Source organism: Frieseomelitta varia, unplaced genomic scaffold (assembly GCF_011392965.1).
Source record: "Frieseomelitta varia isolate USP_RPSP 00005682 unplaced genomic scaffold, Fvar_1.2 scaffold_215, whole genome shotgun sequence".
NCBI lineage: Eukaryota > Metazoa > Arthropoda > Insecta > Hymenoptera > Apidae > Frieseomelitta > Frieseomelitta varia.
The window spans coordinates 1,586,527-1,601,606 of record NW_025109917.1 but is presented as its reverse complement, the minus strand read 5'-3'; the positions used below and the strand labels follow the sequence as shown (position 1 = coordinate 1,601,606).

The following is a 15,080-nucleotide window of genomic DNA, read 5'->3' as shown; positions in this document are numbered from 1 at the left end:
CACTTTTTTAATAGTATTTTCCTAATTGGACCCTGAACTTTTATCCCATATTCTGTTTAACTTACAAAATATGTGAATAAATATTTACAAATTTTATTAAATAGATCGAAATATTCACTCCATTATTCTCTTCTTAACGTGAATGAAGTATAAGGAATATATAAAATTAAATTAAATTTATTGTAATAATTATAGTATTTATTATCACAAACTATCAGTTAGATCATATACAATAATGTAAGAAGAATTAATCGTGATTTTCGTAAGTTAATTTCATAACAATTTCATGACATGATTTAAAAAGAACCACCTACTTTTTAAATTAATGTACAATTTTTTTCATTAAAAAGTAGAAATTCGTTTACGTTACGTCAACTTTTAATAAGATAAAAATATTTAACAATATTCCATTGCCAATAAATGTATCAAAAAGTTGATTAAAGGCACCTTTCATCATTAATTATACTTACAATCATATAAAAATTATATTGCTTTAACATGCTACTATATACATTGGTAATTTAATATTACTGATATATGTATATGAATTCTTGACTGTTGCCTTTTTTTCCTCATGTATTACTACTAAGTTAAGGTGCTCGTGTATTTAAAAATCTTTTCATAAAATATATTTATATATTTTGCATATGTACGCAAATATTTATATATATATATATATATATATATATATATACGTACACATCAACGTATGATATATATATATATGTGTATATATATATATATATATATATATACGCGTATTTAAAATTTAAAAGATGAAACTACAGTTCATTCGGATATATATCGTCAATTTATTTCATTCATAGGAATTGCATATTTTGGAATGTACCACTAGCAGAAAAAAGAATAAAAGAATAAAACCACGTGTTACGTGGTTGTTAAAAATTGTTAAAACACTGCTGAGGAATTTGTTAAAAATTTGATTCTCATACAGTACCTGAACTGTAGTTTCTAAAGGCTAGATCGGAACTTGGTCGTTCGGTTGATTTTTATTAAAATATTGCTCTTCACATTGAGAAGATTATACACACACGTGTATATAAATATATATTTATAAACATATATTTATATTGTAATATATAATTCATAAATATATAAATATATACTTATATTTATAAACAACTGTTGGAGTTTATATAACGATAAAAAACGAATTCTTAAACAATAACAAAGTATACCACATGAAACTAAAATCACATAAACGTTCAATATCCAGGAGGATTTCTTGCCCGTCTTTTGACATTACAATTATTCCGATTGCAGGAACGTAACAAATGTTTCCGCATATCATCGTTCGTAACGTCAATTTCTGTTTGTCTCTCGCTGCTCATTATTTGCTCTAAAAGGATTCCATCTTTCGAGTATTGCAACACAGTGTAACTTACTTCGAAAGAAAACTTTACAAAAATTATGCGTTGTAAATCAGTTCAGTTATTTTTACGGGCAACAGTAAGTATAAATTCGTTTTTACGTGTTTTTATAATATAACATTACTGTACAAAATTTAAAATCTCGATAAACTTTCGTTATACCGTCCGCTGATACAATGAAGGTCACTTTTAATAGTCTTCTTAGTATTCTATACTTCTGTCACTAGTAGTTTAATTGCCATTCTTTCAAAAATCAGCGTAACGAGTTTAAGATAATTCTCTAATTAATTTTGCTTGAAATACTTCTGTTTTGTAACAACTTGAAATACTTCTGTTTTGTTCCCATTTCCAATACATAATTTTTTTTTTATATCGATAGTAATTGAATACGTTATTTCAGATTAACAAATAGATTTGATGCATAGACATATGGCAATTAACAGAGCGACACATGCGTCATCGCAGGCAAACGTTTCTGTACATAAACTCGCAGACTTAATACAGTGTATATTTAATAGGAAGTTTGGTCCGACAGTTCTGTACTAATTGCTGATTGCGTCTCGATTACACGTCTTCACATGTGAATCGTTGCTGCTGTATAACGTGCTTCTCCTCTTCGCCAACTCCATTGACTTGGTCGATACTGTTTAAAGGGAGAATAAAATATTTATTTAAAGTAGCCTATTCCTTTTTTCCTACTCATAACAAATGGTAATAATCCTTACCCTAATTAACATTTGTCCGGATGTGCTATGAGGATTGCGGTAAGCATACGCAGCCCATGCAGCTAAACCCACGACTAAACCAATTACAAGGAGAATTCCAATAATTCCCGAAACTCCCATGTTCATATTGTTCCGAGCTAAGAACATGTAAAAGTAAAATATCATTACGTCTGTATTGAACGATTGTAAATCTATATTAATATATATCAATAACTGGATGAAATTGAAATCTTACAACGCTCTAAAGGACTCGTTCCAGGCTTCTCTTGTTTCGCATTCATTTCGCTAACGGTAACAGTTTCTTCCGAATGCATGCGCAAAATATGATTGTACTCGTCGACATGTTCCTTACACGTTGTATTTGGTAACGGGCAATTGTCAACTTCTTTTATCATCCGAACATCGCATCCTTTCAACAGCCAATCTTGCCGCGATCTAGACGTTCCGGTACTGCATTGATTCAGTTCCGAGCACCACTTGCATTCGAAGCCTTTCAGTTTCGTCAAGCAATCTCTGCAATTATCCATTTCTAAACAGGTAGGCAATGCGTGCAGATAAATCACTGTCCAATTCTTAATGTCCTGCCGATTAAAGTTTACGCGATGATATTCGTAAATTGTCTTTCTGCGAACAACTGCGAGAAAAAGAGAAGAGAGAAATAATTCAGATTCAGTTACTGTCTTTTACAATTTACGAAATTTCTGACATTACAATGGCTGTAAAAGAAAATAGGACTAAACACTTACAGAAAACTATTCTGTCCATGATATAAGCGTCGCTAAGTCCAACTTTAACAGGATGCGCCGTGTCCTCGATGAGGTCCACTGTCAGAGGGATTACCGAGTACACAAACACAATGTCGCCGTTTTGATGCAGAGTCACTTGAAAAGTGAATGGTCCTGCATCAGGTTTGTCCTGCAATACCACTTTTTCCCATACAACCGTAAATGCTGTTCCTGCAATTTTCACACTCTCGTCTACTTAGAATTTGTATCTTCTTTATTGTAACTTTATTGTAACTTATTAGCGGTGTTTGTTACTAACCGTTGTCAACGTATTTCACGTAACTATCGTTAGATAGTCGCGTATCGAAATTTGCCATTAACGGCGCGATATATTGCGTGGCGGCTAGCCAGCTGTGAACGTACTCGCCTGTGTACAGGAATCCACCGGTGGCGATGGTGATGTTACGAACTTTGTGACCGTAGAAAGGGAAATCGAACTTCAACTTCACTGTCTATCAGGACAAAAAGGAGAGAAAAATTGATAAAAAGAAAAAAAGAACAAAAAATTGAATTCACGCTGCGAACGTCTTTACTTGTACACTAATTGTAAGTTTAATTTCATTTTCTTGAATTTCTCGGTTCCCTAAGTCTCCCTGTGTAATTAAAACGTTTCATTTCACCTCTGTCTTCGTTCAATTTCAAATATTCAGTCACTATTTCATAGCAGATGAGAACGGGGAACACTTTGAATAAATATTTCAACGTACATTGAAAAATGAGCAAATCCTCAAAAACCAACGGGATGGTATAGGCGAAGAAAAAGTGGCAGACGCGTGTTATACTCACCGCAGCTCGTCGATGGCTCTGGCTAAGTAAGTAATTGACTTTCAAATCTGGATGATTGTTTATATCCACCCAGTACTTTTTCCCCACAGCCTCGTCGATGATGAACGTGCTGTTGTAATATTGATGCGTATCGTACTCCATTTTCGTAATGTTGTGCTGGGACAAAGTCGTGTTACTTAACTCTGAAAACTTGCTGATGGATATGTCTCCGATATTGCTGTCGGAATCGTCTTTGCTCTCCGTTGGCTCTACCACGGTCTCTGTGCCTTTCGTGGAATTTTTATTAATCTCGGTGGTTCCATTCACAGAATTTGACTTATCTTCCAAAACTATGGACGGAACCTGTAAAGAGAGGGGCATAATTTTGCAATCTTAATTTAGGGTGTACGACGACAGGCACCTCTTGTATTTTCTAAATATTTATAAACAGCATTTTATAAATTTGTCACAAGTACAAATTGCTTGGCCGCTGATTTGACTTTGATGAGGAAATACGTCGAGTCTTACCGGTACTTTGGACGAGGAATTCTTTCCATAGATTGCTATTACCGGCGTTGACGTCTCCGGTTTGTTCCCTCTGGAGACTCCACCGCGTGTCACCTGTTTGCCCGACGAAACCGTAGTCGAGGACGGAGATGACGTAGCGAGCGTCGATTCTGTCGGGTAATCCGTCAAATAGGAAACGTTCGCCGGTATGTTCGAGGCGTTCACAATCGTCTGCGGTTGTTGTTGCTGCGGCTGCAACTGCGGCTGCGGTTGTGACTGTTGCGGGGCGACTTGTTGCTCTGGTTGTTGCTGTTGCTGCTGTTGTTCCTCCGGTGGGATTCGTTCGGTCGGAGGGTCCGGTTTCTCGTCTTCGATCCCTCGACGAAACCTCGCCAGAGCTTCTTCACCGTCGTCGACTGCATCCTCGGAGGGCAGGAAAGCAAATTTAACTGGCCCGTGCAACGACCGTCCTCCCGAATATCCCAATTCGTAATGGCATCGATCTAGAAATATTCGAGGTGAACTTTAGTCAGTAGAGGGGACACGTTTAACAAAATGAGAATTTTTCACGAGGACTGGTCGATCGAATCAAACTGCGTAACATCGTCGTTCCCACCGAGGGGACAATTTACTTTCTAGGGGAGGAGATAATTCGAAAATGAATTTCTCTAGATGAACATTTCTCAACTTTCTAATTCTTTTCTTTCGTGGATGTCAGGTGATGGCCTCCACGTCAAAAATCCACTTTTCGAGCTAAGAATTTATTATCAAGATTTTAGAGATGCTCAGAAGTGGAACGGTCAAAGAACCACTGGTATGATAATTCGAACGAACCAGATCATAAGTACGTAGACTAAAGTGATAGTCGTATTGTCGATCGTAAATTCCGGGTCGTTCCTTTTCGATACGCGTCTCGATCGCGGACAGGATACGAGTGCAAACAAGCGTTTGTCAGGGATTTTCATTGCGACGATGACGCGACACAGCGTGTCTCGGCGTACGACGATTCGGATCAATTTGCGGATTGCACGCTCGATGGTCCGCTCGTCGAGCAGAGGGGTCGTTCGATCGTTTTACATCGGCTGGCCTACATTAAACATACAGACTGTGGCCCAGATCGGTATAAATTCCAAGCATCGATCTCTTGCTAATTGCAAGTGATCCAGTTCGTTTCATTCGCTCAAAGTTGCTACGGATGAATGGCTATTCAACGTAACGTAACGATTCACGCATTCATGTATACAATTCAAATTTTCTCTGCATTCTGCAGAGAAATCATAAAATTGCGAAAGAGTTAACAACGAGTTTACCTATTACGAGTGTCATAGTTGCCGCGCAGGCGAATTTCTTTTGAAAATCTACACTCTGTGCGTCGTACACGAGTAAATCGACATTTCCAATAAATTGTTCCCACCTCGGGAAGAAAAATGTCGAGGCGACGAAACGAGCAGCAGAAGAACAGGATGTCGGCCGGTCGTGACAAACTATCGCGACCGGATAAAGCAATAATTGACGATCCGACATATAGTCGAGAATGTACGAAGCTTGACGTCAGTATAAATTTTCATGCTCTGAAACGTGGCTCGATTAAACGTTCAACTGCCAATCGTTACCCGTCTCCCCACGGGCTCTCTGCTAAAGAGACGCCAATTTATTCGAATGTCGTTAGCCTTTATTCGTCCGCGTATCGTCCAGCACGCTTTTCGACGAAAATACGCCTGTCTGACGCACACGACTCTCTCTCGGGGGAGGCTCTCGCGTTCTCGAGAACGGGAACAAGAAGGAGGATCGTCGAGGATCCTCGATCGGATCACTTGTGATTGTGATCTCGAGGCAAATACTTGTCTTTTTTTTTTTGTGTGCTTGTTCATCGACGACACGAAGACGACACGCGACACGCGGAGGCCTTGAGCCGATCGATCGGACAGAAATTTCGAATTCTAATAGCGTCGAGACTGTACGGGAATGAACGACTCACGATGATACCCCAATCGATTTTAGTTTGTCGGCGTCGTCGACCGTGCCTAAGGAATTATTAAAATACTTCTATCGATCGTTTGTATTCGAAAAAAAAGAGAGAGAAAGAACAGTATCTTGACAGTGGAAATTTTTATTTTTCATGCGCCGTGAATGTTTCCGTGAAAGTAATCGAGAAAGCAAGCGAACAACAGCTTGCGAAGCAAGCGGTCGTTACAGCTCCGAGTCGCGTAGCTGTTGCACGTTAACCTTTGTTCTTCACGGAACGATAGGTAGGTATCGATCGTGGACAGGAAAGGTCAACGACATAAAATTCAATCGTTAATGCGGTCTCGCGAGTGGCTGAAAATCACCCAGAATCAGACACGAAGCGCGCGTGGGCGGCTTTTTACATCCTCATAAGTACAGAAAATTGATCATCAGTTGGCTATGTACATGCAGAGGTATATTTTTATCAGGCATAAAAGAGGTATATATATTTTTTTAATTTAAGCTTCGGAAATCTCATTTGAGCTTTTCATTACAGCTACATCTGTAGAAAATAACTAGAAAATAAGAATAAAGATTTAAAGTCTTTAGAGAAAGTAGCAAGTCGGGATATCTTTCGACTTTTGGTGGTAAGAGTAATTTGTATTTACTGAAGTACTTGATCAGTTTAGTCCTTCGAGGATCGTAAAAAAAAAAAAAAAGAGGAATTAAATCTTATATCTTAAACTTCTCCATCAGTGGCCAATTGTACCGGTAGGCTAGTAATAAATAATAATTTTACGCGCATCGTAATCAGCTTAACCCTTTCTACTTAATTTAATTTCTACGTTCTTCGTTTCATTTGAACATCGGCGTGAGTTACGGCGACGTCTGTACTCTTTTCATCGAATGAGAACAAGCATTCTCTGGCTCCTCCTCGTCTAAATCCGTGTGAAATATTTTGTATTTACGGTTTGGAGTTTTATTGTTTCTTCCTGAATGGTGTGCTGGCTTCTAAGTTTTACGTCGTAACCGGCTGTGTTGCAAGACATGTGGCGCCGATGTTCCGGATGGTCTCCCGATATCCACCAACAGAGAGACCGCAACGATGCAGCGTCCGTTGAATAATTGTTCTTTAAACTTGCCTAAGAACTACCTACCTTGCTGCTCTCCTACAGCTATCTCTTTTCTACTTTTGTTATTCACGTCTCATTTCTGATTATTTATCCAACAAATATATTAACTAATACTCGAATTCTCTGTCATTTCTTTTTTTTTTTTCTTTGAAAATTATTTTAAAATACTCATTCGGTTATAAATGGCCCCGTTGTCATAGGACAAGTACATTTTTCGACGGGTCACGGCATGGCTGCGTTGAAGAAATTCCAGACGTTTCTGCGGCGGAACGCAATGAAAAACTATACACGTGACACACCCACGCGTCCGACGGTATAAACCCTGCCTCTGTTGTTGCTTCTCTCGGTGTTATCTGCTATGACGTAATATTTTTGATTGCCGGCCGGAATTTCAGCAGCAATGTCAATGTTACACGCACTGCGTACTAAAGCTTCGAAATTAATTTTTCAACTCTCGGACCTCATCTTTCGAATCCGAAATCTTGCGAGATTTCAAAACTTGAAGCATTGACTTTATTTTATGATTTACTTCTTGCATTGAGAACTGAAATTAACAGTTAAATTGGCCACAGTTAAACAAAATACAAATAAAAACGTACGAAACTTTTGTTCAAGAAGATTAACATCCGAATTCTTTTTGGATCTAACAATAAGTCACTTCTTTTTTCGAGTATTATATATATATATATATATATATATATATATATATATATATATATTCGAAAAGTCTTTCAAACTGTTAATAATGGTGTAATAAGATACCTTTTCATCATTTATTTAGATTTGAATATTTTAATTTTCAATTGCAATGAAATATTATCAATACAGATTTGATATTTTATTTTCCAGATTGATCGTACATCTGCTTCGGAAAAATCGCGTTCACAAAACATCAAACGTTCGGAATACACATGACTCGAACAATCTTTATTCACGCTGCAAGTGTTGCATTCCTTATCCCTCAATTTTGTACTCTCTCTTGGCCGAGCTTCGAATCACGAAAAAAAAGAAAAATCACGAAATTCGAAATTTTCGAATAGATAACGAGGTCATCGACATTTCGAATTACTCGAGGCCATCTGTACTTTGTACCGTCAACACTTTCCGAAATTTTCCAAAATTTGAACGTATATAACAATACTCGTGACAATATTTTTCTCAAGAAGCATGCAATTTGTACTAAATATTGATAGCTGGTGTTCTAACTCCAACAAGAAGCAAAGAATTGAATCTCGCTATAGATTCACCGGGTAAAAACTCTGTATCCGCTTTGTAAGCAAAATTATCTGCCTTTCGAGGATTTAGTACAGCGAAATAGTTGCTAAACTTCCCGCGTCACGGGAAATTTAACCGCGTTTTCTAACCGCGAAGTTCTAACATCCGTCGTCTTGGACATCCGATCGTAACATCAATATTTCCTTCGATTCACGATTTTAATCTACAATCTACTTTTCAAACGAGACATTCGAAACATTCGGCAATAACCTAACCTAACCTAACCTACCTAAACTTAATCTAACTTAACCTAACCTAACTAAAGACTGATTACATCTAATTCTGATCCCGATAATGATTAAATATCGAAATTACATCTAACTCTGGTCCCGCTAATGATTAAATATTGAAACCTAAGTGCAGCGTACGAACAAAAGGCAAACAGATTTGATTTACAATGTGCGAGGTAAAAGGCTGCAAAATTTACAGCCAAGGATTCACAAATTTATATGCGCACTGAATATCTTTATTGCGATGCAGTTGGCAACGAAATATATCGCGCAACCTGCCACGAAGCTATTATTCGTTAATTATCCTTAACTGACGTTGAAATTTTTTTTTTTTTTTTCTTATCAACACGTCTGCCTTATACGTAACACGCGCGTTTACGTTAGTTTCCGTGTATAAATATATCGCTCAACGAGCAATCGTTACTTAATTACCGTGTCATCCAATTACGCGATTGCAAAATATACATTTGCACGCGTTACGTAAGTCTCTTTGTGCGCCAAGTTTCTGTTTTTTTCCAAATTTAACAAATTTTATAAATTCACGCGACAACGAACAAAAAATATATTCGGCTATCGCTTCAGATAATACACCATTGCAAATCTGATATCTATCCAATTTTTCGCAAAGCTTCTGGTAAAATCTCTGTGGTGAAACTTAGGAGTTTATCGGAAATTGTTTCCCTTCCAAGAGTTGTCGATCTTTTTCCACGAGAAAGATTACAAAACATACAGGCGGTCCTCGGCTTTCGTACCTAATTGATTCTTAAAATGTGTACGAAGGTTGAAATGTACAGCAGCGTAAAAAAGAAAAAATCAAAGTGTTTTTAAAATATTTATTTATTAAATAAGAGTTGTATTAGCATATGAATAAATAACGCTTCGACTAGTATCCGATGTTTTAAATAAATAACACTTAATTTTAAATAAATAGCACTATAGACTAGTATCTGGTCTTTACAAATTTATCAAAAAGTAGTATCTGGTCTTTACAAATTTATCAAGAAGTAGTTGAATCATACTCTTTTTTTTTCTTTTCTTGATAAAGAGTTCTGCGTCTTTTTCTATTGCCCTTCGTACACGAGATATATACGCTCTCCCTTGCGATCATATTCTTCCACGATGGTCAAAAATTTGTCAAGATGCACGATTGATTGTCAAAGTCTTTTGCTATACATATTGATAAAAAATCTAACTTTCAAATACTTTAAAGTACGAAATATGTATGAAAGTCGAGTTTCAGCCCTTTATCTCAAAACTTGCATTCGTCATCACGCGAATCCTCCACATCACGATGCTGTTTAATTTCCAATCGACTGTAAGTCGTCAGAACGTGGATCACTTTTCGTAATACATCGAGTCTTGTCTATTTGATCTATCGATCGCCTTGATTATTCAACGCTTTGAGATTGAAGTAAAAGATTGAAACTTCGCGCGACGTTGGAGCGTGCGATCTGAAATTCTTCCCGATAAACGAAAAGGTCGGAAGAAGCAGGTCTGCGTGTAAAGCTACTAGACAGGTACAGGTAATCGACCGACCATAGTTGGACCGGAATCCGTCGTTGCTCGTCCTTGAGGAACTCGGAATATGCTCGAAGGTGACTCGTCTGTTCTTTCTCCGGCGACTGTACCGTACATAGTTTCTCAGATACCGTGATATAATATCCAGAACCACGTAACTCCGCGTTCTATATCGCTCGCAACATCATTTTCTTCGCGGACGTGTCCGATTTTTTAAACACTTTGAATTTCAACTGAAACAACGAGCGTAAACAAAACAAACTGAAACTTTGACTGTTGGCTGTTTCAACAATTTTTTCCAAACACCGGCTGCACGATAAATAAGAACTTTCTTTTCTGTTAAAAGAAAAGTAAGATTGAACTGGAAAAATTCGAGCATCGCAGGGAGGTTAATTCGTCTTTTGTCAAATTTTTTTAATTCTACGATTTTGGAAGCTCTTGGTTACCAAATTATCCGGTTCACAGCATTAGTTTTTCTTTTAATAAATGTATAAACATTTATAGTTTAGAAATTAGTAACGCTATTAGCTAAATTAGTATAGACAGAACAGAGCAACAAAGCCAAATTTTAATTCTACGATTATGGAAATTCTTAATTATCAAATCATTCGGGCTTTTTTCATAAATGTATAAACATTTGTAATTTAGTAATTAGTAACACTATTAGGTAAATTATTATAGACAGAGCAGAGTCAAATTTCAATTCTACGATTATGGAAATTCTTAATTATCAAATCATTCGGGTTTTTTTCATAAATGTATAAACATTTGTAATTTAGAAATTAGTAACGCTATTAGGTAAATTATTATAGACAGAGCAGAGCAACAGAGTCAAATTTTAATTCTACGATTATGAAAATTCTTAATTATCAAATCATTCGGGTTTTTTTCATAAATGTATAAACATTTGTAATTTAGAAATTAGTAACGCTATTAGGTAAATTATTATAGACAGAGCAGAGTAACAGAGTCAAATTTCAATTCTACGATTATGGAAATCCTTAATTATCAAATCATTCGGGTTTTTTTCATAAATGTATAAGCATTTGTAATTTAGAAATTAGTAACGCTATTAGGTAAATTATTATAGACAGAGCAGAGCAACAGAGTCAAATTTTAATTCTACGATTATGGAAATTCTTAATTATCAAATCATTCGGGCTTTTTTTCATAAATGTATAAACATTTGTAATTTAGTAATTAGTAACGCTATTAAGTAAATTATTATAGACAGAGCAGAGCAACAGAGTCAAATTTTAATTCCACGATTATGGAAATTCTTGGTCATCTAATCGTTCAGTTAACAGCATCAGTTTTTTTTCATAAATGTATAAACATTTATAGTTTAGAGATTACTAACACTATCGAGTAAATTGACACAGAACAGAATAGGAGAGGGGAGAACGGATAATTCTGGATAAAATGCGCCACGTTTTGAAGTCACCACGGCGAGAAGAGACGAGAGAGGAAACACGAGACTCGTCGAGTTCGATTCACGCCGAAAAGGAGCTCTTCGATACTCTCTGCCTCAAGGCCGTTTGCCAAGTTGAATCGTATAAGTGCACGTCGTTTGCGATCCGTGCATTCGACCGGCAACTATGTATAGCAAAACGCGTGAACGCATAAAACGCGATCCACGATAGAACCAGTTTTTAAAACGTGACTCACGATTGTCCCGTATCATACGCGACACCCCGTAAAAATAGCTTCGCCAGAACTCGTTCCTGAACGTCTTCGCGCTCGCCAGATACGCGTCTACTCGCCGTGAAAAAAACGTGCATGCATCGTTTGCATATTGGAAAAATGCTGACGCGCGTGCATTCTTGCATTTCCGGCGTCGTCCTCGACGATATCGAGTCACAGCGCTTCGATCGAAGTGCGCGTGGCTCGCCTTTTCCAATGAAACATTCGCAATAATCTCTGAAAGTGGTTCTCCTTAGTGGAGATTGCGCGTCGTTTATTTTCGAATGGAGAACGAACATCACGCGCAATATTGAGAACCGATAGATTCAAGAACTGTATCGAAGAAATACTTCGAAAGTTCGAAGTAAGAAAGAAGGAAGGGTTTCTCGGAAGGCATTCAAAAATATTGTACATTATGAAATCCGTTCTTCTTCTGGGTAACTAAGTTGCTGTTATTTTTAAATATTATATTCATTCCAAATATTATTAATATATTATTTTAATTATTATCAATATATTAATATATTATTTTAATTATTATTAATATTATTGTACTATTTTTAAATATAATATTTAAATTTAAATATAAATTAAATATAGATTATTTTTAAACGTAATATTATTTAAATTTAAATATAAATTAAACATAGATTATTTTTAAATGTAATATTATTTAAATTTAAATATAAATTAAATACAGATTATTTTTAAATGTAATATTATTTAAATTGAAATATAAATTAAATATAAATTATTTTTAAATATAATATTGAGAATTCCGTTTCGTTGCGATCCGATTGAAAATTAATAATTATCTGAATTCGAGTAAGAGTCTATTGCACGTTCCGGAAATCAACAACGAATATCTCCCTTTTGTGGGACACTGCAGAAAAATTTACTAACAAGATCTCGTACAAGATCTTTCGCAGTGAAAGAGATAACAAAATAATATCGAAACGAGAGACGAGATACAAGCATAACCGTGCAATTATAGATGTCGATAGAGATAAGATTATTCGATGTTACGTAAAGGTTTAACATATATCCGGAAGTGGCGCGATGCACGCGGCCTACGTAATAGGAACTATCTCTCTTTGCCTCTTCCTTTCCGTTTCTTTCACTTTTGCCCAACGCGGTTTCCATCCACGTTTGTATATGGCACAAATCATACGTATGCACGACGTACAAGAAATGTCGTGTAGTAATTCCATTTCCTGTTTGCGTTGCGATCTATAAATAAGTATTGCCACCACAAAACACGAGGGAGTGATTGTCAAAAATCAGTATGTCGATATACAGGGTGAATAGAAAAAAAGAGTTTGTAATTTTTAGAGTAGATACTACGAAACATGAATAAAGAAAATCCTAATAAATGTAGGTTAAAAATAAAAGAAAAAAAAAATCGTTTATAACTTTGAAACTGTTGATTCTTAGTTTATTAGAATTTTTTTTCATGTTTTGACAAATATTATCTATCCTACAAATTATGAACTCTTTTTTTCTACTTACCCTGCATTCGCAACAAAATAGGAGTTATTCGATTACGAGTAAATATACGTAAATGTATGTATATACGATTAGAACGAAGAATGCTTAAAAGAGCATGAAAAAATAATTTCGAAAGTCGTAAAAGCATCCGAATTCCAGAATTTAGGTTAACTGTGTATTTAGCCAGTGAACAGAGGCTAGGTAAAACCCATTTTATGTTCTTTTCTGAGAACACGTTACACAGAACGTGTGTTTGCATTATCTATATCTTCGAGCAATTAAGAACATCAAGCTGCTCCTTTCTTTCTTTCTTTCGATCTGTCTGCATCTTGTTTTCCGCGATTCTCGTCGGCATGCGTGCATTGTTTTAAGAAGAGACGTGGAAACGTCGCGAAACGAGATCCCTTTCCCCGACGTTGCACCGAGCCATTTCTCTTTCGCGGCGAACGTTTTTACCAGATCGCCAAGTACGCGCAAGGAAGTTCCGTTCCAAGTTCAACTCTTTGTTTCCTCGAAAGGTCTGTAATTAAAGAGAAATTTCCTACGAAACAAAGAAGGTGCTTGTTCTTTTTGCGGCAAATTTTAACGACACGTCGGCGGTTCCATATATCGACCCTTCTGCTCTGAATTCAATTTTTATGCCAAACATTTGTTATTTTCGTTCGTCTTAGAATAAGGGCGAAGAGCAGCAAGCAGTGGAGAACAGCACGAGCTCTACGTATCCGTAACACTTTCTATCGGGCGGGGCACGAATAAAGGGAAAAGGTCGTGGCCCCTTTCATTCCTCTAATGGTTCAATGACACGTGGAAAGTTTTCACGATTGAGGACGATGTTCGCCGTGTGCACGAATACGGCTTCCAGCTGTGATTTTCTTCCTCTGTTGCGTCGAAAGCGTTCTCACCGCATGGACGACGACGACCGCCAATCGTTCCGTACTTGTGACGTGATGTTAGACGCTGTTCAGTAGAGGACAGCCACTCTTTTCAATTTGAATCGCCTCCGACAGACATTCGACGCATGTTCGATCGTCGTCTGCATAGACACCACGCACGTGGCGCGTATCGTTTTATCGTTTTTATTCTTTGTACGTATACACAGCAAAAGGAGCGACCGAGCGCGACAATTCGCTCGCGCTGTTCAGAGTAATTGCTGGCGCTCCTACCAAAGGCCGAGTCGTTTAAACGCGTTCGCGATGTCCTCGTACCGCCTCGTGGCACAATTGTAGTCGTAAGTGGCGCTCATAGAAAAATAACTGGCATGATTTACGGCTATGAAAAGCGGTCGCGGGATCCGTGCCCCCCCTCTATGGAAAGTTCGCCGTTCGTAAAACCTGAGCGGGTAGGATTTTTGCGGTCGCAAAATCATTTTTGTGCGTTAACTTTGCAACTGTGTACGATCGACTTTCATTCGTTCTGCAAATATGCAGTCGCGATCGGCTATTGCACTTTCGTTCCTGATTGTTATTCACGTTGACACGTAACTTTTAACATCTTTCTTTCCCATTTTCACACAAAGCAGCTCGCATTTTAAGTTTCGATTAAGTCAGGTAAAGTTAGGTTTAAGTTTAGATTAACCTCTTGCGCTGGAATGACGTGTCCACGCACGTCGAGAATTTTTTTGTTCCAAAATTGT

At 37.1% G+C, this 15,080-nt stretch overlaps 1 protein-coding gene across 1 annotated transcript in view; it reads right to left on the bottom strand.

The window, feature by feature from the left end:
- Positions 1-166: 166 nt before the first annotated feature.
- LOC122527332 (plexin domain-containing protein 2) overlaps positions 167-15,080 on the bottom strand; it is a 29,421-nt gene continuing 14,507 nt past the window's right edge. The window contains exons 2-8 of the mRNA XM_043651414.1: positions 4,195-4,676; positions 3,688-4,029; positions 3,161-3,353; positions 2,863-3,072; positions 2,352-2,750; positions 2,117-2,253; positions 167-2,034 (exon numbers count right to left, since the gene is read on the bottom strand). Of these exons, the coding sequence (XP_043507349.1) occupies positions 1,966-2,034; positions 2,117-2,253; positions 2,352-2,750; positions 2,863-3,072; positions 3,161-3,353; positions 3,688-4,029; positions 4,195-4,676 (1,832 nt within the window). The 3' untranslated portion in view covers positions 167-1,965. The remainder of the gene's footprint in view (positions 2,035-2,116; positions 2,254-2,351; positions 2,751-2,862; positions 3,073-3,160; positions 3,354-3,687; positions 4,030-4,194; positions 4,677-15,080) is intronic.